The 24086-nt window shown below is 37.1% G+C and overlaps 1 protein-coding gene across 1 annotated transcript; it reads right to left on the reverse strand.

The window, feature by feature from the left end:
* Window positions 1–17979: 17979 nt before the first annotated feature.
* LOC113337249 (1-phosphatidylinositol-3-phosphate 5-kinase FAB1B-like) lies at window positions 17980–20218 on the reverse strand. Its single transcript, XM_026582961.1, has 3 exons — window positions 20101–20218; window positions 18887–19768; window positions 17980–18723 (listed from the first exon to the last, which is right to left on the reverse strand). Exons 2-3 carry the CDS (start codon window positions 19552–19554, stop codon window positions 18069–18071), a joined length of 1323 nt encoding a protein of 440 aa, XP_026438746.1. The 5' UTR covers window positions 19555–19768; window positions 20101–20218; the 3' UTR covers window positions 17980–18068.
* Window positions 20219–24086: the final 3868 nt, after the last annotated feature.

Below are 24086 nucleotides of genomic sequence, written 5' to 3' on the forward strand. Positions count from 1 at the left end.
GGTTGGAAATGGTCGTATAACTCGTATCTATGACTTGTCCTGACGGTCGCGGAACTTCTATTTTCCACTAGTGCCAAATCGTAGCTAACATACCACTCTAGTCTCCACAACTAATGCGCTAACCCAAGTTTATTATGCTTTCAAGTATGTCACACAATCAAGGGATTCACGAGAACATAAATACAGAGGTATATGAATGAACCGTGAGAAAGTCGACAGGACTGATAAAAACCAAATAAATTGATAATCTAAAATTTAAAATTCAGAGAGACGAGCTATCCGTAATTATTTAGAAACCACTAATGTGACATGAAGTTACGCTAAAAATACCAACATGTCATGGATTTTACACTAAACTTAGAAAACTCTCTCAAGAAAATATAAGCTATGACATTCCTTAGAAAACTCTCTCACAAAAATATAATCTATGACATTCTATCTAGCATCACATGGTTAATGGTACATATATGTTGAGATTTCAAAGGGTTAGGGGAAAGTTCATAATCAATTTAGTAACTTAGCAATTGACTGCGTGGATAATAAACCTCAAGTGATTAGTGCAGTATACGAGATAAAGAGAGAAATAAATAGGAAATGTAGTGGGTGCTCAGTCCTAATCATATGATAGATGTGTACAGTGGATCAGTTTGCATACACCCAACATATTAACGGACACATGACCATATGGAGTCATTTAGGTTGGATTTCATGAATAAACTTTCTAATTTCCCTCCAACAAAAACTACCATAGGAACCAACATTCCCACTTAAAGTGAAATGAAAATGAGTGCATGTGTCAACAATCTAAAATTTAAAAGGTTCGACCCATTCTATCAATTATAAACTGTCTAAATTATTGTCAGTCTCAACATGCAAGTCAACATCCAAAAGTTTATTGAGAGAAGATAAAAAAAAGGAGACATGAAAAAGAAATATACATATTTCTTCAATATATTGCTCACTCTTGCCAGTACAACCAAACAAAGATGGCGCTTAATGTCTCAAGTCATTAGAAATATGATATAGTAAATTTCTATTCATCAACACCCCAGTTTTACTTAGGAATTTTTTCAAACATGTTGTCGGCATGACTCTGTTGCCAAACAAAAGCTCATAAGAACAGAAAAATCAAAACTACCAAAAAAAAAGAAGGAAATGTTTCTCAGTACATGAGACAAACTAGACGTTTGCAACTAACACAGGACCAAATATAAAAATTTTCGAAAGACTCAAAACTATTAGTCCCTTGAATATGGAAGAATCAATGCTTTGAAATGATTTTACAAGAGAAATGCAATTAATTGGACTGGGAAATGTTCGGAATCATTATCAACTAGAATCCATAAGTAATAGCACCTTCAACCAGTTTTTGCTAATCAAAACTGGGCCCTTAAGTATTTCAGTAACAGGTTTCTAATAACTTCATCAACAACAAATATATACCCTCATTGATCAAAGCAAAAAATCGAGCAATGCATAACTCATAGAAATTAAAGTACAATAAACATAGGCATACGGGCAGATCATAGTATTTACCCTGGATGCGTAGGGTTTTCCATCTTCAAAACCAAGCACCTGCATCAAGTAGAAAAGCAAATTAACTATTAAAATCAAGAAAACCAAGCACTTTTTCATTTAACATTCTTGAAGAAAACCGAGCACTTTTCCATTAAACATAGCGTACCAGCAGATCATAGTATTTACCCTGGCTGTGTAGGGTCTTCTAGCTTCAAAACCAAGATCTTGCATCAAGTAGAAAAACAAATTAACTATTAAAATCAATCAAACCAAGCACTTTTCCATTTAACATTCTTGAATCAAAATTTTCCAATGAGATTCAAACTGAAATTAAAATTGAGATAAAAAAAACTTACATGTTTCTGCCATAACCCCCAAAAGTTTAATTAGCGATTCAAAATTCAAACAATTCAGAGATCAATGAAAAATAACTAAACAGGGGACATCCAATCAGTGAGATAAAAACAATTTGGAATAAAACCTCCTTGTTAGGAATCCAATATCAGACCCATAACTCCAAACACTCAATGGACATTAAAGGTAAAAAAAAATCAAAAATAAATAAAATCTTTTACCAATTTTTTGTGTATAAAGTCGAGGGAAAAGGAATACTTCAACTAGATATTGAATCCAACAAAGATCCTAACAACTAGATCTTCTGAGATTATAAAAAAATCACAAATCCTAGATTAGAAAAACAAGTAGAGTTGATAATCGAACCTTGATTCATCAAACCAAAATAAATCGATAATTGTTGAGACTAATTAAGAAAAATGCCTAAATGGCTACCAATAAAAAGAAGAGACCTTGGATTAAATCACGAGAATACTCTGCATGAAAGGAACAAAAAAATAACCTTATGAACAAACAAAAGGAACAAGAAAAAAATTGAAGAAAAATCAAACAGTAAACCCTAATTACAAGAAGAAATTTATAGACGCAGACCCCATGATTTAATCAAACTGGGAAATGGGTGTTTCTTTTAATTTATAGAAACAAACCCAGGGTTTAAGAGCAATGATTTAATTTATTTCTTCTGGGTTTTTTTAAGTTTCGATTTGGTCGATGAAGAAGATGAATAAGAGACCGGGAGAGCAGATGATTCAATTGATTTCTCCTGGGTTTTCTTTTCAGTTTCGATTTGGTGGATGAAGAAGATGGCTAAGAGATTGAGAGAGATTTAATTGATTTCTTCTGGGGTTTTTTATCAGTTTGGTGGATGAAATGGATGAAGAAGATATGGAGAAGACATAAGAGGCCGAGAAAACAGAAGAAGAAAAAGAGAAAGTGAGAAATTAAAAATGGGGAGAGAGAAAGAGGTATTTATATCCTCGGTCAAATAATAAAAATATTATCACATCTCAATCGGTTTTTATGGGTCGTGGGATCGGTAGAAGATTTAGGGAAAAATAGTAACATTTCAGAGACGGCTATTAATCATCTCCGAATTTTTCCGTGTTTTTATTATATCAGAGACCGCTATGTTCGGTCAAAGGTCCAACTGCGGTCAATGAGGGTCTCAGATGTGAGTCCTAGAAACCCCATTTTCCACTAGTGAACACTGTATTCGAATGTCTGATAGGAGTGCACCTGCGTACTTGACTGGTCAAGCATGGAAGTCTTCCGTGTTGGATCAGTCAATTGTACACAAAGAGAACTCGTTGATTAAAAATGTTGTGACGGATCGGAAAATTATGCCCGACATGTCTGGGCGCGCAGACCATAACTTCCCTGATGCGCCATGATAATGCTACGATTCGGGCCTTAAATCTAGGAAAATGCACGTCCATTTTTCCTTGCAAGCATGCTCCGTAAGCATGGTGCAGCTATCTTGGTTTCCACACCGTTCCAAACGTACCCTTGTTCGCTAAAGGGTGTAAGGTCATTAGGCCAAGGCCAATGCATATTGCATGCGTCACTGGCTTTGCCTCAACATAGGAAGTTCATCACTAAATTTCCTATCTATCTGATATACCGTCATACTGCCGAGTATCGTCCAGGTATAAGGCATAAGCCTTGGACTTAAGCATAGGATGCTCAAAGCCTATTACCATTTCCTTACTTCGCTTACCCACTTAGCTTACTCTCTTGGACATGCCCAATCCCGTACTTGAAAAATATTCCAACTCTTTGTAGATTGATAGGAGTATGAGCATCCACTTGATGGCATGCAACTAAGCCTCATCAATATTAGCCACAATCATCTCTTGCATCGATCTACCGAGCTTAGATAATATGAGGGGCCTATGTGCTGGACCGTCAATGCTGCAACTCATTGCGGCTGCCTACGTACCCTTACCTACTCAAAAGGGATCAAGTAAATATCGTAGTTCATCACCTAAGGGACAGAAACTTAAGCCAACTTGTTTGTGAGGCAGTGACCAAGCAATAATGATATTGGCCTAGTCTGTATAGGTCGTTCCGTCAAAATACATTGAGGATATGCATCATCGATCCCGCCACATGTTATAGTAATGCCCATGCTTAATGTATTCCATTGGCAAGTCTACGCAGCTATAAATTAGGCCTAAACATCATTTACACCGTTCCGGCTAAGGTATGAATCTTATTTGGTGCATGGTCCGCATATGCACCTTCAACCAATTAGCCCTCCCTATATATGTTAACTTGAAATTTCTACAAGTTTGGAAAGGGGAGTAAAATGACTCCACCAAGTCCCAAGGCCGTGATGGATGCACATGGCTCCCTGGACAAATGCAATGTATAGCCGTAATGGTTATATATTCAGTTCTGGCTCACAAGCCGGTTTTAATGTCAGGCCATAATGGTTGAATATTTCCTGATCCAGATCCAGTGAAGGGACGTGATGGTTGAACATCTCCAAGGCTATGTTACTTGGTGCATGGTTTGTATATACACCTTCAACCAAGTACCCCTCCCTATATATGTTAACTTGACATTTTTAAAACTTTGATTAGGGGAGGAAAAATCATTCACCAAGTCTCATTTTTACTATTCATGGTCGTTGTCATATATTTTTTAAATACCCAGTCATGATGGTTGTTCACTGCCAATTTCAACTCTGATGTCCAGTCATGACCCGATGTCCATCCATTATGGTTGAACATTGTCAATGCATTGTCCAAGGTCCAATGTTCCTTTTCCTATGCAACGAAAGCTTTTGATGAAGCTTCATAATGGCATGGCACATCTTTGCGCATGCTCCATGCAAAAAATTTGGGTGTTACATCATTCACCCCTTCAAAGAATTTCGTCCCCGAAATTCAAAACAAAACTATTGTGGAAAAACTCTTTCGTTTGGAATTCGTGAGCAAAAGTCACATATCAGATGCTCAGAAATCACGGGTTTCTTCAAGTTTTCATGAACAACATTTTAGACCTTCTGAGTAAACGTCCCATACCACCTTCCCAGGAATCCAAAAAGAGTCCAAAACATCATCAAGAATCTCAATTGGCCAGTTTCCAAAAGGATATCTCAACAAGGTATCCTAAATGTGCATCCCATACTACACACTCAGGAGTCCTTAAAGTTCACAAGTTTGATTTCAACAACATATAGTACTGTGTGGAACATGATCCAGTTGCCCACCATCCCAAAAGGTCATCCAGGTTGCCACTCGTAAGTGCGATGCTAGCCGGGCCTGAAAACGCACATCATTGGCCAGTTTCCAACGTGCGGGGATGATCAGTCCCATTGTATACCCACCTTCCCATACGGTCTTCCATATTTCCACTCGTTAGTGGGGTGCCACTTAGGCCAGGAAAACTCACAGTACTTAAATAAGCTCAACTCTATTTGCAAATTAACTGGCCTAACAGTTACTAACTATTTCTGCGCAAAAGTTTGCCTACTCTCCTACTCGAGTCTTTTCAACCTCGATACTAAAACAATGAGAAGTAAGAGGTGCCTTAAATAGTTTCCGGGGAATCCATTTAGGCTTTCATATAAGGGGAGTGGATCCTGATCTCTTTAATATTACTTTTAAAACTGCATATGATTTCAACTGGATATCCTCAAATGGACCGTGGTATCCATTTGGAAATGTACTTGCGGCTACAACAACATACTAAAGAATGCGCATTTCAACAGATGAAGTCAATGAAATTTCGATATTGGCAACTCTGTCAAATACTAAGTATGAACAAAGGAGAAACCATGAAATAATAGGGTTAATAGTGAGTAGGATTGGTAAAGTCTCAAGAGTTCTAAAAGATAGTGAAATAGCAGATTGCCAACTTTGAGTATATAAAAAGCTCTCATCAATCACCTCTTAGCCAAAGTAGGAAAATTCCCTGTTACCTCTATATTCTTCAACTATCCTAGCCTACCATCCAAGTTTTGCACTCATTGTCTGCATCTTGGAAATAAAGTAGAAAATTATGATGTCCTTAAGGATAGAACTTTAGAGGATATATATGATATTTCAGTCAACTCTCCTTATCCAAGTGATGATATGAACTGGCTGAATGATGAAATGATCAAATTTGGAACCCAAAAGATACTTTTGACTGCCATTGAGAGATAGTACCAGTTGAGACTTATCTCTCACAACCAGGTGTACGTGAAGCCTTCAAAGATATTTTTAGAAATTATGTAGATGAAGAACCATCTTTTCATAATCCTCAGCAATCATATGAATTTCTAGAACCCTTTGTTATTGAGGAGGATATGCCACAAGTATCTTCTACCGTGCTAGGAAAGCAGACTTTCCCTGTTAACTTGCCGGAAAACTTTATACCTTTACCTGAATCGGAGGATGAGTAATTCCGATCTGCTAACTCGGAAACTTTTTGTGTTATCGCTGAGTCGAGATCATCAGAATCGGTTTTTCAAAACGGATCTGGTTTCTCAGGGAATATCACTAATCCGTCTCAGCAGTATGGAGTTAACTCCCCTTATCCTGTGAGAAGAAGACTTTCTTTCTCTAGTTTTGAAAATGTTAGGGATTCCTTTGAATCCCCAATTTCCCAATTGCCTTCATCACCCAAAAACTCTGATATTGGCTTATCAACCAAACATGAGGAGGTATTCTGCATTGCATCAAATCTTCAAACTCCCTTAACTCAGCCTAAATCTGCTTTCAAAATCTCAATTTCGGATTTTTTGTCTTCCTCATCTACTGAAAATCTCGGCTCGGATCCTTCAATTAATGAGTAAGCTTTGCCTTTTGATCAATATGGGTCCAACATTTAGAAGAACAAAGCCCAGTCAAGTGCCCATCAACCAATTCCTTTCCCTGACTTAACCCCTTCAAAGAAACACGAGGAAATATGGGTATTCTTCATTAACTTTAACTCTATATTTAAATTCTTTAAATTCAGCTCAATAACTTAGTTCTGTGTAGCTTTATATTTACAATTGCAAGCTTTGACTCATATTTAAGACCCTGTATGCATGAGACCCTATATTTATCATAGTTTAAGATTATCTTAGACTATAATACATCCCCCCTATTAATATTATCCTTACAATGAAAATGTCAACTTGGAATGTTCAAGGTTGTAGGAACCCTTTAATCCAAAACCACCTGAACAATCTAATTAATACAGAAAATCCAGAAATCATTTTCCTTTCTGAAACTAAGAATCAAAGAAAATATTCCAAATCTCTAGTATGAAAATTTCCTAACTTTGATATAGTGGATCTTGTAGGTACAGCTGGAGGTCTGGCCATAGCTTGGTTAGATGTATTTCAATTTGAAATAGTCCAGTGGAATATAAACATGATTAACATTATAGTAAACTCTGCTTTTGACATTAATCCTTGGGCCTTAACATGCTTTTATGGTAGCCCTTATCCCTCTAATTGGAACATAGCTTGGGATTTTTGGGAGGAAGTAAGTGTACAAATAAATAGAAGACATATTCCTGGATAGTTTTAGGTGACTTCAACATGATCTTTAACCAAGCTGAAAAATTGGGAGGACTACCCTTCAATAAAAACAACAGTGATTATTACAACAACATCTTAGAAAAAGCTGGTCTTTATGATTTGGGATACTCTGATAATGACTTCACTTGGGACAACCATAGAGAACGTACACAAAATATTCAGGAAAGGCTAGATAGAGCAGTAATAAATGCTGATTGGCATTCTCAGTTCCCCAATGCTTCTCCATAGGATCATATCACTGTCTAATTTTACTTCATACTAGCAACATAGAGAATAAATCAGAATGGATCTTCAAATTCTATGATACCTGGCTAAAAGAAAACTCTAGTATTCAGGTGATTAAAGAAACCTGGAAAGATAATACTACTGAGGACGTATCCCAAACCTTAGTTAAGAATTTGTCCATATTAGGTAACAATTTGTTGCGCTGGAAGAGAAACATTTTTGGTATGCCCTCTAAGAAAATCAAAAACCTTCTTAGAGAAATAAAGAGACTAAGGCTAAGTCATATGGGAGAGATTGGACTGCTAGATTGGCCAAAAGGTGTTGCAAATCATGAAAAAAGTGTGGGAAAAAATTTAACACTCTTTCTGGCTACTTCTCTCTCCTAGCATTTGCTCGCAGTCGCACTATCGGCGAAATTGAAACGCCGAATGGTGCGGCGCTCAAAAAGTAACCAAAACGCCGAATGGTTCGGCGCTCAGAAAAATCAGAAAAGCCTAACATCTAAGATTTAAGCGCCGAATGGTTCGGCGCTCAGAAAGTAACCAAAACGCTGAATGGTTCGGCAGTAAGAGAAACGCCGAATGGTTCGGCGCTCACATATGACGTGGATGGCCAATCTAGCGAATAGATATCTCTCCCATAGGACTTAGGAGGTTGACTAAGATGACTTGGATGGACAATCTAGCAGCTAAATATCTCTCCCTTAGGACTTAGCCTAAAGGCAAGCAGAACCACTAAGTACCAACAGAAAAAATGAAAGGAAAAATGGCTAGAACTAGAAATTCTTTATGACACTCAAGAAGCCATAACAAAGCAACAATCTAGAGATAGCATTATTGAGTTAGGAGAAAGAAATACTAAGTACTTTCATACAATTACTTTGAGAAGAAGAAAATGGAACAATATAGAAAATATATTAAATACTCAAAATGTAGGCACTAGAAATAGACAAGAAATTAGTTCTATCCATACTGATTATTTCCAAACTGATAAGTACATATTTCACATATATTTGGTGTCAATTCCATGCTAGTATTTGTTGATTTTGTTGCAAATTATTGTATATTACGTTTGTTTTCCTTTATTTCTTTTTGATAAATGAATCATCGAAAAGAAGTGAAATGACACTTAACTGTGCGATAAAAGAATCTAGCTACAAGTGGAGAAGAGCCAAAGACCGATTGGATCTCGTTCAAGCTACAGTTTGCAGAGGACGAGAAGACAAAGGCAATGGCGAAAGAACGGAGTTATTCTGAGTTCGTATGAAGAAGTTATGAGTAAAACAAGAATTTAGAAGACTAAAAGGGTATAATGATCATTTTCCACGGGAAGTGCTATTGGCATCCCAACCGGATGATAAGGGACACCTTCCTCTTAAGGGGCAGTCAAGTTCAAGGGAACTGCTAAAGGAAGTTCGGTTTTCTACAAAGGGGGAGGCAGGAATTCAAAATCCGTAGAAGGCACCCGACGTATTTACTCAGGGCACTTCGTCTTCACTGTTGCAAAACAGCACACAATCAATGGCCGCTGTTCTTGATGCTGATGATCATGATTTGATGATGATTCCTGATTGATAAGAGTTCGATCCAGAATCCATATAATTGGGTAATTGAAGGAGAAAAAAAACATGGGTTGTTGCCTGATTTCGATTTTTCAACGAGAAACGGTTTCGTTGCTGATGATCAAAATCCCGGTGATTAATGGCGCAGCTGAGAAGAGCAAATAGATGGCAGTGACGAGATGGATCGTGGTGAAGATGCAGAGAGGAGTAAGGAGCTTGGTGAAGATTGATACTGCCAGAGACGAGATGGAGTTGGCTGTGATTGTCCGATTGACCGTTTTCGAGTTTGCGAAGTCATACGAGCAATGGTTGCTCGCTAGAACAACATGGCCGTGATGATGAACTAGTGGTAGCTGCTGCTGCCATTAACGGTGATGGTCGGCAGGGAGATGAGCAACGGGATAAAGAAGAATATGATTCTGAAGTCATGAGTTTCGACTTTTGCGATGACGTGGCGGGGTATCTGCCGTATCAGCAGAAGAAAAGATGAAGTGTGGTGGGACCGTTCTGCAGTAGCTCTGACGCGTGTTGGAAGGAAGTGATGATCTGGTATTTATGGAAAATCGAAGCTGGATTGATCGACGGTGCAGATGAAGATAGATACAAACGGTTCTCAAAGAATCGAACGAATAAGAAACCTTATACACGCTACTAGGGAGCACCGTGCTGCCCCCGATTATCAGTGGGATAAACTCCACCGACTTTGCATCTTTATCTTGTACGGGTATTTTGGGTTTTCTAGGGGTTGTGAAGCCTATAAATAAGAGTCAAAACCCAAATGAAAAATCACTACTTCTTTCATTATTTTTTTTTTGTAGATAGAAGACAAAAATATAGAGAAAAATAAAGAGTTTGCTCCTGTTTTTCTTGTGAGCTTTTATTTTTAGGTTCATTTTCTTTCTTCTTTATTTATTTATTTTAGTACCTTTTAGTTATGAGTAACTAAACTTTATTTCAATTAGGGATGATTTCAAAGTCCTGAACAATGAAGTTTAATTTCTTAAACCAAGTTTATTTTAAGTTCTATTTATTTGTTGATTATCTTTATTATTTTTAATGTTTAAGAATATCGAGGGGTTATTTAAAGTGATTAATTAAATTAACCAATCAATATTTATTTTACTAGTTTAGGGTTGTGTGGTACGTGAATTGTTACATCAACTCTTTACACAAGTAGTAAATTGCAAGAGCTGACAGAGGGATTCTGTTAAGCAACTGTGTATAAAGATAACACTAGTAAGCGGGCCGAGCCTATGCGTCTGATGCTAGGATCAACTCGATTCACAGAGTGTAAAACATTCGATTAATTCACACCTTGAGAGCTTATTCTTGATGGGTTAGTTGAATAGAAACTGGTAGTCGAGCGCTTATGTATCCAGTGATAACAGGAATCCCGGGGATAGCATAGCTAATTACTATTCTACGGTTGGTAACAACATAAATTCAACAATAGATAAACTTGTATTTAATTAAGTTTCAGTTCAGTGACGGCGAAGGATTACATAGTCATCTTTCTTCGAATTGTTTACAACAAATTCTTATTGTTCTCTTTTATTAGTTACTTTGATTAAGAATCTAAAACCCCCCATTTGGTTACTTTATAACAACTAAAAACTCACTGCTCTTTGTGGGAACGAACTCCTTACCATCATATTACCGGTTAATTGTGTGGGAAGAAGCTAATTCATTTGTTGTGTAAACGACGCGCATCACAAACTCTTTTCAAGGAACCTCAGTCTGATCATCCCTATGATGCTCTCTTATTTAAGGACATAATACCATTTTTATCCCCACATGACAATAATAGTATATTAATACCACCATCTAAGAAAGAAATCTATTTTCTGCTGAAGAATATGAAACCTAATAAATCTCCAGGACCTAATGGCTACCCTGTTAGTTTTTTCTAGCACAATTGGGACAGAGTAGGTTCTCAAGTCATTTTAACAGTTCAAAAAATTTTCTTAGATAAAGTCTTGAATCCTGAACTGAACAAGACACGCCTATTCTTAATTCTTAAAGTTAAACAACCCAAGAACCCTTGTCAATTTTGGCCAATATGACTATTTAATACGGTTTATAAAGTTATTGCAAAAATTCTGGCCAATAGGATTAAACCCTTCATGGAGAAGATAATATCTCCATTTCAGTCAGCCTTTCTTTCTTCTATACAAATCTATGATAATATCATAGTTTCCCATAAATTATCCATTCCTTCAAAAATAAGAAAGCCAGAACTGGTGGATTAGGAATTAAAATAGACATGTCTAAGGCCTTTGATAGAGTCAACTGGAAGTTCCTCATGTCTGCTTTGAACTCTTTTGGTTTTCGTAAGGATGTTTGTTTGTTAATAGAACAATGTATTTCAACCACAACCATTTCTGTCCTTTTGAATGGATCCCCTGGAGAGGCTTTCAATCCTTCTAAAGGGCTGAAACAAGATGACTCTTTATCCCCTTACCTATTCATAATATGTAGGAAAATATTCTCTAGACTCCTTTTTCATCAAGAGAATAAAAAGATTCTTCATGGAGTTAAAATAACACATAAAATTGAACCAATCTCTCATCTTTTTTTTTTTGCAGATGATTGACTCCTTTTTGTTACAGCTGATCTTGTAGAATGTAGGAACCTTGATACTATCGAAATTTTTAGTAAAGCCTCTGGTCAGTTAATTAATTTTAATAAGTCAGGGGTTTTCTTTGGAAGTAAATTAGCCCCTAAACATCAAATATTGATGTCTAAATTGCTGAAAATTAAGCATATAAGTCTTAAGGATCCATATTTAGGAGCCCCCTTTATTCATGTATATATCGAAAATAAAGACTTTTTCCCCTATTCTAGAAAGAATGGAATACAAATCTAAAGGTTGGAAAGGTCTAGTGCTCTCCCAACCTAGTAGATCAGTCCTAAATAAAGAAGTTTTATCTAGTATCCCCTTTTATCAGATGGGATGTTTTATATTACCCAAAAAGATAACCAACCAAATTAATGCCATTCAGAAGGATTTTTGGTGAGGAAAAGAAACAAAGAAAAAAAGGTTTCTATCCTAATGCTTAGACAAATATTTGTAAACCAATCCAAAAAGGACGGTTTTGTTTCAAAGAGGCTCGTAAATTCAACCTTGCAATGCATACTAAATTAGCATGGAGACTAGTTAAAGAACATGATGCCATTTTTGTCTTTGGGATCTACATATTTCAAAAACAAGCATCCTTTAAGAGCTAAACCAAAATCAAATGGTTCTTGGACCTGGAAATGTATCAGTCAAGGACTGGAACTAATTTATAAAATATAGCATTTCAGAAATAGGAAATGGAAATGATATTAGTATATGTAATGAAAATGGATACATGGGTTATCTGAAACCCTATAACATCTTAGGAATTCATAGAATAAACACCTTGTACTATTTTGTGACCTTATTGACAATGAAACTAATTCTTGGAACTTAGACATCATTCACTCAAACTTCCCTATTAGTATAACATCTAAAATCCAGAAGATTTACCTTTTCAAAGATAAGAATCATTTACTGAAGAAATATCAACTTAGATGGACACTTACCAAGTCTGGAGACTACACAGTCAAATCCTTTTATGATAAATTGAATGAAACATGCTGATATAGTTAGCTTAGACTTACCTGAGATCTTTTAGACTGCCCTATGAAAGTTAGATACCTCCCAAAGAATCAAGCTTTTATATGGAAATGTCTTCAAATGCCATATCTACTAACTCTAAGCTCTATGGAAAGGTCAAAGAAGTAGAACCTTAATGTACTATGTGTAGACTTGAAATAGAAACCGCATAACATCTTCTATTGCATTGTCTCTATGCTAAAGAGATTTGGAACCCAGCTCCAAATCTTATCTCTCTGAATATAGATCCTTCCTGGTCCTTACTAGATATTTGCAAAGAATGGATTACTAATCCCAAGAAACAAAATTCTTTAGAATTAATGCTCATTAAAATGTGGTTCATTTGGAAGGAAGGTGTAATAGAGTCTTTGAGAAAAAAAAACTCCTTATAATGTCTTAGCTCTAGAAATTCAATGATATATTGCTTTCTGGTCAAACAAGAAGAATACACAGGACAATCCCAAGAAGCAAAATGGGAAAACCTCTTCACAAACCTGGCAGGCACCCTTAAAAGATACACTGAAAATTAATGTGGATGCAGCTTAGATTTCTAACACTTTACCTTCTAGTTATGCTATAATTTTAAGAGATGATACATGCAATACAAGAGAAGGAAAAGTAGGACAGGCAACAACACCAGACCCACAAAAAGAGAAACCCTAGGAATGCTGCAAGCTACTATTTGGGCGAAAGAGAAGAATTTAGAGAACTTTAGCATAGAAGGGAACAAAATAAATGAGACAAAATAAAATCCCAGATAATAGATAAATGAGACAAAGGTAAAACACAATATACCCAAGCAAACCCACCACCATGCACGCTTTGTTCTTCTTTACAATAAACATAATTCTTGTTGGCCAACCTCATCATCCTCTCCCCCTCACTGATGCACGTGCAACAGCTAAAGCCACCACATCTATTATATCTACATACTCATGGGGGGTGTCAAACTAGTCTAAACCCAAGAAGTACATGTGGTTAGCTGTTTATGAGCACAAACAAAAGCAACCTAGAATTTCTTCTGTTAAAACCAACTAGTGAATTCATTCCAGTTTTATGTGCAATTCCAGTAATAATAGAATTTTAGCTTAACAATGTGCATATATATCATTTGGCTGGGTTGTTCTATATGAACCGCCCTTTTAAACCAGTTAAAAACAGTGCGTAGACGCAAATTTATGGGCCCCACCGCGGAAGAAAACAGGGGTCCCATTTTCGTGTTTGGCTGTGAGTATATGGTTTTCAAATTGTCCAAAACATTTAGTGCGGATAGAATTTTTGATTTCTAAATGTTTGTTTGAGTAAGAATGTGACATAGATCCAATTATATTACTACAAAAAAAGCCATTAGAAAAACGCCGATGCTGTTCCATTGGGCGTTTGACGCTGAACTGTCTAGCGTTTCGTTGTTAGATTGGTCATCCCATAGGATTTAGGAAGTTGGCCAAATTGATGTGAATGACCAATCTAGCGGCTAGATATCTTTCCCATACCATTAAGTCTAACTATGAAAAAAAAACTATTAGAAAAAACCGCGGTACGCAGTACCAAACCAAAAATGAGACCCATGCTGTCCTTTACGGGTCCAACGGGATCCACTAAAAAAATGTGTGAGATAAAAAGCAAATCCGGTTTTTGCTTGTCAAGCACTAATATTACCACTATATCATTAGTAGTACGTACTAGCAATAGCATACACAGCACGAGGGCAGTACTTGGAAAGTACTGTTAGAGAAAATTAATTTATGCAAAGTTTGGTTTTTGGTTTTGGTGGGATTGGAAAGGATCTATTGGTCACTAAGGACACTAGCTCATTTTCACTATATGTGAATGAACCTTTAGCCCCACACAGGGAAAACTAAAGATGATACCTCTCTATAAGTATTGAATTTTTTGATATTAGAGTGGTCCTTGGGTCATTAGCACTTTTGTGCGAGGGAGACGACTTAGGCAATGGGCTAGTTGGTGCAATCACACAATTCCACACACGCACGGTGCTTCGCATTGAAGCACGCACGCCGCCTACGTCCGTGCGTGCGGGCTGGGCCGGGTTCGGGTGTGGGTCAAGACTTATCTTTTTTGGCAAAACATCTTTTGAATTTTTGAATTAATACTTAAAAGATTTCAAACAAAATAAATCTTTGGGCGACATTATGTTTATTGATGAACGTTTTATATTAACATTATGATGCATGGACGTTTTATATCAACATTATGATGCATGGACGTTTTAGATCGACATTATGACGGATGAACGTTTTAAACCGATATTATGTGATGCATGAACATTTTAAACCGTTTGGAAATTAATTATAATTGATTTAATGCACGTTAATGAGACCTCTCTCACTTCTACCCTATATAAACCGATCACATTTTTCATTTCAATTTGTGTCCAGAAGAGCTACTATCCTCTTCTTTTCGTCTTCTCCCCCTATGTGGTCATTTGTTTTCATTCGGTGCACAATTGTTATTGAGGTCATAAGAGTGGGCAAGTAATGTAGTGCTAACAGTGCTTGCAACGGGCAGTTTTATCCTGGATACGACTTGACCACAGGGTATAAACATCACTAATTCTTGAGGCGTATCGGTCAACTATCGTGTTAAGGACAGCGTGTTGAACACGTGACTCTGTCCTCTGTGTGCTGTCCATTTGAGTGTTTATTTACCTTCCAGAAATTTCTCATTTTTCTTCTAACATTTTTCTTTGAGTGTTTTACTGTTACAGTAGCAACAATCTTAACACGATAGTTCCGTTTTCTGTCTGTAACAATGGGTAAGAATGATGTTGAAAGGCCTGCAAAGTTTTCTGGAAAAGACTTTAAGAGGTGGCAGTCAAAAATGTTATTTTTTCTAAGTTACCATGAGTTGGATTCCTATGTTCTGAAACCTTTTGATGAATCGTTGAATGATGCTGGTCGTGAGTCTTTTTTAGAAGAATGGAAGAGGAGTAATTACATGGCCAAAAATCATATTCTGAATTGTTTAGAGGATGCTCTGTATGATTTTTACAATCCTAAGGAAAACTTTTATGCTTTTGATTTATGGGCTGCTTTGGAGGCGAAATAGCAAGCTGAAACTGCCGGAAGTAAGAAATTCTTGGTAGCTAGGTTTTATGAGTATAAAATGGTGAATGACAAATCTGTGGTTGATCAATTCCTTGAACTTCAGCAAATTATGAATGAAATTCTTGCGGAAGGTATGGTGATTGATGAAACTTTTCAAGTGTCTACTGATATCGAGAAATTGCCTACTTCCTGGTCCGAGTACAAGAAGAAACTGAGACATGAAACTGCTGAAGTTACTATGGTTGAACTGGGTAAGAAGATTCAAGTTGAAGAATTGTTATGCTCCAAGGACATAAATGTATCTTCTTCAAGGGACATGTCTTACAAAGCTCATGTGACTGAACACAAAGGTTCCGATGCTGATAAGAACCGAAACAACTCCAAGAAACCTCCAGGCAAGAAAGGTACATTTCAGAAACCTAAATCTAGCATTAATAAAATTAAGGGTGATTGCTATGCTTGCGGAAATCCTGGCCATATGGCGATTCACTGTAGAAACCGTAAGGACCTTAAAAAGAAAAATAATGCTAATTTGGTTGAAAACAACAAAGATGAATTTTCTGGCACGGTGTCTGAAGTAAATTTGGTAACAAATGTGAGAGACTGGTGGGTAGACTTTGGGGCTACCAAACATGTATGTGGGAACAAAGAAATGTTCACCTCCTACAATAAGGTAGGGGAAGGAGAGAAACTCCATATGGATAACTCATCTGCAGCTGCGGTTGTAGGAAAATGCAAAGTTGGGCTCAAGCTCACTTCTGGCAGGACTCTCACTTTGAATGAAGTTCTTTATGTTCCGGACATCTGCAAAAATCTTGTTTCTTGTGTTGTTTTAGATGATAAGGGTTTTAAAATTGTAATAGAATCTGGGAAATGTGTTGTAATTAAGGGTAAGGATTATGTGGGGCAGGGTTATAAGACTGAGGGTCTGTATAAGCTTAATGTAAACTTTGCTGTAATGAATAATAATGATTCTTTTGCTTATGTTTGTGAGTCTTTGAACGTTTGGCATGGTAGACTTGGACATGTAAATTATAAGTCAATGCTTAAACTAGCTAATGTGGGATGCATACCCAAATTTAGTTTGCAAAAGGAACACAAATGTGAAATATGCGTAGAATCAAAGTATGCTAGAAAACCTTTTAGCAAAAATGTTCATAGAAATTCTAAACCCTTAGAATTAATTCAGTCAGACCTAGTTGACATGAAATCAGTTCAAACTAGAGGTGGTAAGAAATGCTTTGTTACTTTTATAGACGAATGTACTAGGTACTGTCATATATATTTGCTTAGAGGTAAGGATGATGCCTTAGAAGCATTTAAAAGGTATAAACTAGAAGTTGAAAACCAATTGAATACTACTATTAAAACCATTAGATCTGACCGTGGTGGTGAGTACGTACATAACTCCTATAGAAGATTTCTGTGTAGAACATGGCATAATACACGAGGTTACCCCTCCTTATTCACCTCAGTCGAATGGTGTAGTTGAACGTAAGAACCGCACCATTAAGGAGATGATGAATGCCATGTTAATTAGTTCAGGATTACCTTCTAACTTGTGGGGGGAAGCTGTCCTCTCAGCCTGCTATATCCTGAATAGAGTACCTTTTAAAGGATCAGATAAAACTCCATACGAATTGTGGAAAGGTAGACAACCTTCTTTAGCATACTTCAAAGTGTGGGGGTATTTGGCTAAGGTTCAGATCCTTAAACCTAAAGCAACCAAGATAGGACCCAAAACTGTTGACTGTGTCTTCATAGGGTATCCTGAGCATACCCCTGCATATAGATTTATGGTTGTGAATTCTGATATTTCTGAAATTGGTGTGAATACTATTATGGAGTCTAGGGATGCTGTGATTTTTGAAAATGTTTTTCCTGTAAAATATGACTCTCGTAAGAGAGGTGTTGATCCCCTAGATGTCCCTTCAACCAGTTAGACTTTACCTTTAGAGGAAGATGAAGTAGAATTTGATCCTAGGAGAAGTAAAAGGGCTAGAACCAAAACCTCCTTTGGACCTGACTTCATAACACTAGCAGAGTCTGATCCTCAGAATTATAGAGAAGTCATGACTTCTTGTCACCTTAACATATTTAAGAAAATATAATTTCCACTCGAAACTTACACAAAATATCTAGTGAATAAAAGGTAAACATATTTAAGAAATTCAAAAAGCATCATCCTAGAGGCATGAATGGGAAAACTGATGCACGCGTAAAAGAAAAACTTTCCTTGTCACCTTCCTCACCCACGATTAGATTCTCAACCTGCAAGAGCTGAGACACCAAAGCCTTGAAATGCTTATCAACCTCATTCTTCATTGCTTTCTTGTGCTCCTCGGTTGACCGGTCCCGGTTTTGGTATTCACCACTACCAAAGCTGCTACAAGAGCGCAGGGTTTTCCACTCTCCTGCAGCATCCTCATCAACATCATCGTCACCAAACTCAACAGCTTCCCTATCGTCCTCTATATCTTCAGGTTCAGGAGGAAGCCAGAGCAGCCCATTGTTCTCAAAATCCAAAGGCTCAGCATCCACACCCTCCACTAAAGCTGTGTCACACTCGTCACCGTTATTCTGTCCCCCGTTCTCTTCACCACCAACCCTTCTTTCATCTTCCAGCACTTGACAATCCAAATCCCCGTTAACCAAAGAGTCTCTGGAGTCTTTCGTGATGTTATTTTCTTCATCAGAATGCAACTTATGTGGTCCATAAACACAATCAATCGCACCATCTCCAAGTGGGCCATAATAGTCGTCACCCCGAGGAAAGTGTGTTGGTTCGGAATTGGATCTATAAACACCGTATCCATAAATGTCATCATCCTCACTCCTGCCAAATATCGAACAAGGAGAAATTAGGAGACTTAATTCGCATCCAAAATAGGAAACACCGTGCCGATAGTAAATAAATGAATGGATAATAAATAAACTAGACACGCTAGACAGCAAGTGACTAAATTTTTTATTAGTAATCGGGATATAAGGCCGCCCACCTATTCATACAGTACTCGAATGGGTCAGGAGATGCATCGCGTGTGTCTTCCCCTGTAGGACCTGTGGTGGTACTTGTAGAAGCTGCTGCTCTATCTGGCTTGTTATCTGCCACAGCACCAAGATCCATCTGGGAAGACTGATCAATGCCAAGTCCAGAACCGTATGCCGCAAACTGGTAATTTCCAGCAGAGTACGGCACTGAACTAATAAAACTGGAGTTGCTATTTCCAGTGGCACTAGACTTGGTGCTCGTAAAACTCGTAGTAGAAATTGTAGGGCTGAGATGACCCCGTTGCTTCCTAGACTGTCCATGAGTCCCATTATGGACCACAACGCTCGCTACTTCCTGTTCCCATTGCTTGAAGCAGTAAATACAAACCCGTATCCTGTCACAGTCGTCTCGGTTTGCCTTGTTGTTGGGAGCAGCAGATGGTACAGGGATTGAATTGGCAGTACACTTACCACAAAAGACCCTTCCACATAGCCTGCAATGGTGTCTACGGTTAATTATGGTGAACTGCGTATCACATTCGTAGCATACCCTGCAGCTATGGTCGGGCATCCAAAAATCCCTCGAGTAGTTTGCTGGCTCGGTGTTTCTCCTCGATATCCAAGATTTAACAAATTCAAATAGCTCAGCTAGCGTCTTATCAGTAGAATTCTCCATCAACAAGAAATTTTACCAGAAAAAACCCACTCATCTTCGAAAACGTTCATTTGTAAAAACCACACTCTAATACCTAAAGAGCTAATGTATTATGTATCTGAACCCTAAGTAACAAATCTTGAAACCCTAACACAGTCTTTTACGGGTGGAAACTGGTTGTTGCAGAATCAATGATAAACATAACCAACACTATCAGAAGCAGCTGCACAACAACCTGCAGAATGCGAATAGTTTGAAACAAACGACGATGAATTAATGTGACACAGAACTGAATTTAGGGTTTGTTTATGTAAAATTGCATAATTATTTCGTAACAAGAAGCATCAGAAATGGAATTTCACACTATAATCGTTAAAAATAAAGTGGAGAAATCACCAGATATGGAAAGGAAATCTTAAGAAGAAACCTGAATCAATCTATCTATGAACCAATAGATTTGATTTGATTGACATTGAATTCATGAATCAAAAGTGAAATCGAATAAGAAAATGTATGAATGATTTAATCGAGAAATCTATGAGATAATGAATGTGTTTCCATGTTTACCTTTCCGTCGTCGTCGTGATTCCATTTCTTCTTCTTTATGTTTCCGTCTTCGGAATTTCTTTCCTTCTGTGTGTTCTCCGGGAGAAGATTCTGTATATTTGTTTGTTTCTGGGTTTTCTGTGCTTTTCAGTGTGGCACACACTCAAAAACTTGTCCGTATATCGTATATTTTTCTACGTATTTATCTACGCGTATTTTATTTGTTTGGAGTAATATAACATGGATAATGTATTATATTGCACGTATTTGTTTTTCATTTTTCTAATTTATCTTTAAAGACATTGCTTGGACCCCCTAGGAGAGTATCAATTGTTGATTACTAACGAGTTTCGTACTTGGATTTTTTTTTTATTAAAAAATAGGCAACACTTAAGTTCTTGGAGTGTGTTGTTTCTCGTTTTTGCTTCTAGCAATTTATATGTACTGTGTACACATAGTTTTGCACTTTGGCACGTTTGGCTGGTTGAACAAATTTATTTATTCAGGGCAGTGATATTCTTTTTTACGTATCCATTTATGCGTATTTTATTTGTTTCGAGTAATTTTATACTGCCCAAAATATTATTTTCTCTTTTTTTTCTTCTGAATTTTAATTTAAAAATTTGGGTTAATTGTCCAAGTATTTTTAAAACATGGTTCTAATGGACGAGTAAAAATTAGTATGGATGAAATTGACACAAAAAAATTGCAAGAATGAATCGGGATTCATCCTGGCTTAAACTTAAAAAATAGTAAGGGTGAAAATGGATGCATCCTGATGTAAATTAAAAAAAATAAAATAATTGAAAATAGGTAAGATGAAATTGTTTACATCCTGACTATTTTTACACTCTCGACCATTTAAACAGTGTCAAATTTTACATGTCTTTGTCACCCAGTTTTCATCGTTATTGGGTTAATTGACCAATTTTGTGATTTTGATTTTTCTATTCACACATTTTCGTTAATTAAAAGCACGTTTGAATGCACCACATGAAGTCCCTTTTTTTTTTCTCAAGCGTAGGACTATTAGGAAGTAATTAAGGAATTCCAATGCTAATAAAATCTCAGATTGACTTGTAAGAAAAAAAGATGTTATTTTCATGAGTAAGTTTTTCTTTGGTCCCGACTTCTGAAACCCATTCACTGTTTGCCAAATAAGCTTTATAAAGAAACAAAGAAACTTCCTAGAGATATAGTGTAGTGTCGTCAACTAAATGAGGTGTAGTTATGCACTTTGACACGTTACGCTTGTATGATAATGCAATTTATTAATTTGGAGCAAATTTATGATCTTTTATTAGTATTGTTTGCTGGTTTAATTTTATCTTAATTATTAGAATTAAATACATATTCCACATCCTCATACGGCACACCAACTCATGAGTCATGAGTCTCATGACCAACAACATATTGTATGATGCAAGCAATGAGTGTATATCAGCCATGCAGCTGCCGATACCAGGGATGATTGACCTATTTTCTGCTGTGTTGGCATCGACTGATACATTTATCATCATCATCATCACCGCCACGACACCATTAAATGTGATGGAAATCATATTGCTGATCATTTTTATAATCCACTTCAATTATCCTAATGGCCATTTGCAGTTAACGTAAGCCGTTTTGCTCAATTACAATAATTCAATTCTTAATTTCTCAGGACGAGTGATTGGATACTATGATTATGATGATAGTGTCCCCCGGCCATTCCCTGTTTATCTACCAATCCCCATGTCATCCTCCACCTCCCCTTAGTTGCAATTAATTTGTCATCGCCATAAGCTTATCATGCACGTTAATATCTGCACCTGTGTCCCCGCATGGCGCAATCACTGGGCCAAGACCACTTAATACAATTATATTATTTTTATAGCTTGTAAATGTGGTCTAGTTATATATATTAGCAGTTTTTTTGTAAGTATAATCAAGTAATGTATTCTTGATGCTTCGAGTATTTGAATGACATACGTACGTGGTTGAAATAAACAGTGAGTGCAACTGCAACAACTAGTCAACAACTATGCGTCAGGCAGAAGCAGGACCCAGTTAACCCATCAATCAAACTAGTCTCACTGCCTGGTCATGTGCCGGGACCTAGCTAGTTCCTCAAATGCACCATCCTTTATATGTCCTCTATTTATCTTGCCAGTCCCTTCCATTTTAGTGCATCTCCGAGGTGGATTTTGAGCCAGGGTACGAATTTTGGGTCATGTAGCAAAATTGTCACATAGTAGATCATCCTGTAGAGTTTGAGCCATTGTATTGTATGGAATTTGGATCACATCACACTGCAGAATTTTACGCCACGCGTTGTGTCACAGTGCAGATTTTAGATCACGCGTCAAATTAGTCTACAAAATCCTGGCCTACATGCATTTTTAGATTCTGGCATTAAGTCCTTCTCATGGCTCATAGATTGTAATTAAATCTTCCAATTTTGCAAAATCTAATCTCTAAATCAAAATCTTAATAATTCAACTTTTATAGAGAAAAATGAGGTAAAATTTATCTCATTTACTTACACTTGGATATACAGTTACAACTGCTGGGCTATGACTTGTTAACCAAACACTAATATAGGATCAACTTCACATATACATAGCATCTCATACCTAGTATCATTCACTGTCATCATGGGTAACACACAACCAAAGATAAACAAAAAACCTTCTCCTAACGAAGATCAACAAAAAGATCAAGAGATGAATAATGCAGCATTCTTCATTTGTGAGATTTGTACAGAACAAGTTCCATTGCAACAAAGATTCAAGAACAAGCAAACAAAACTGACAAAGCCGAAGCACAAAAACAAGAAGAGAAGCACATTTGCATCTTCATCACCACAGTGCGCACATCCATTCTGCACTGACTGCATAGCGAAATACATACAAGTAATGGTCGAAGAAAACGAGAAACCAGATATAATATGTCCTGACATGAACTGCGTTAACGTCTTGGACCCTTTATCATGCCGTTTATTTCTTCCTCCAAACGTATTTGTCAGATGGTGTGATTATTTATGCAAATCAAAAGTTTGTGAAAGGTATGATACAGCTTACTGTCCCAATCCTTATTGTTCAGAGTTGGTTTTGAATGAATGTAAACGTCGTTTAAGACATCCAAGACATCTCTTCTGGAGACGATGGCTAACAAGGAAAGAAAAGAAGATGATATCAAAATGCCCACATTGTAAGCTGCTGTTTTGTCTAAGATGCATGGTTCTGTGCCAGGACAATCATCTGTGCGGTAACGGTATTAGTAGAAAGGTTAAGCGAGCAAATGAGGTTAAGTTCATGCAGATGGTTGCAACCAAAAAATGGAAAAGATGTCCAACCTGCAAGATTTATATAGATCGCTACGAGGGTTGTGCCCACATTGAATGCAGGTACATCGCATATTAAAATCTCAAAACTTATTTAAAAAATATCATTCTGAAGCCTTTCTACATAGATTTAATCATGCACTCTGTATATGCAGATGTGGGACGGAATTTTGCTACGACTGTGGAAAGACTGAATATCAATGCGATTGCTATCAACCAATAAGAACGGTGGTACATGGCCGAGGAGAAGATCATCAACGAGCAGTTAGAGTTTCTTGTTTTGTTAGACCCTTGATTTTTACATTAAAGTCTTTGCTTCAACGGCATCCCTCTCGTCTGTCTTGTTCTAGTAAGGTATAAAAGGGAGAAAATAGTCGAGTGTAGTCTAGCTGTATCTGGTCATTTGCTGTGTAGACCCATTAAGGTGTAAAGCTGGGATTCATTCTTTGTTGCAATGAAGTACGGTTAACCGATCAATCAAACTCTTAAACTGTCCAGTGCATGGCCGGGGACCTAATTCCTCAAATGTACCATCCTTTGTTCTCAATCAAAGATCCCGAGGAGGATTTTGGGTCACTGAACGAATTCTTGCTCATATTTTAGTCACAGTATAGATTTTGAATGGCTCTGCAAATTCGTATGGGCGAGATGCCAGGCCCCTTGCCTAGCGCCTGGGCGT

The sequence above is a fragment of the Papaver somniferum genome, unplaced genomic scaffold (genome assembly GCF_003573695.1).
Source record: "Papaver somniferum cultivar HN1 unplaced genomic scaffold, ASM357369v1 unplaced-scaffold_158, whole genome shotgun sequence".
In the NCBI taxonomy this organism is placed as follows: domain Eukaryota; kingdom Viridiplantae; phylum Streptophyta; class Magnoliopsida; order Ranunculales; family Papaveraceae; genus Papaver; species Papaver somniferum.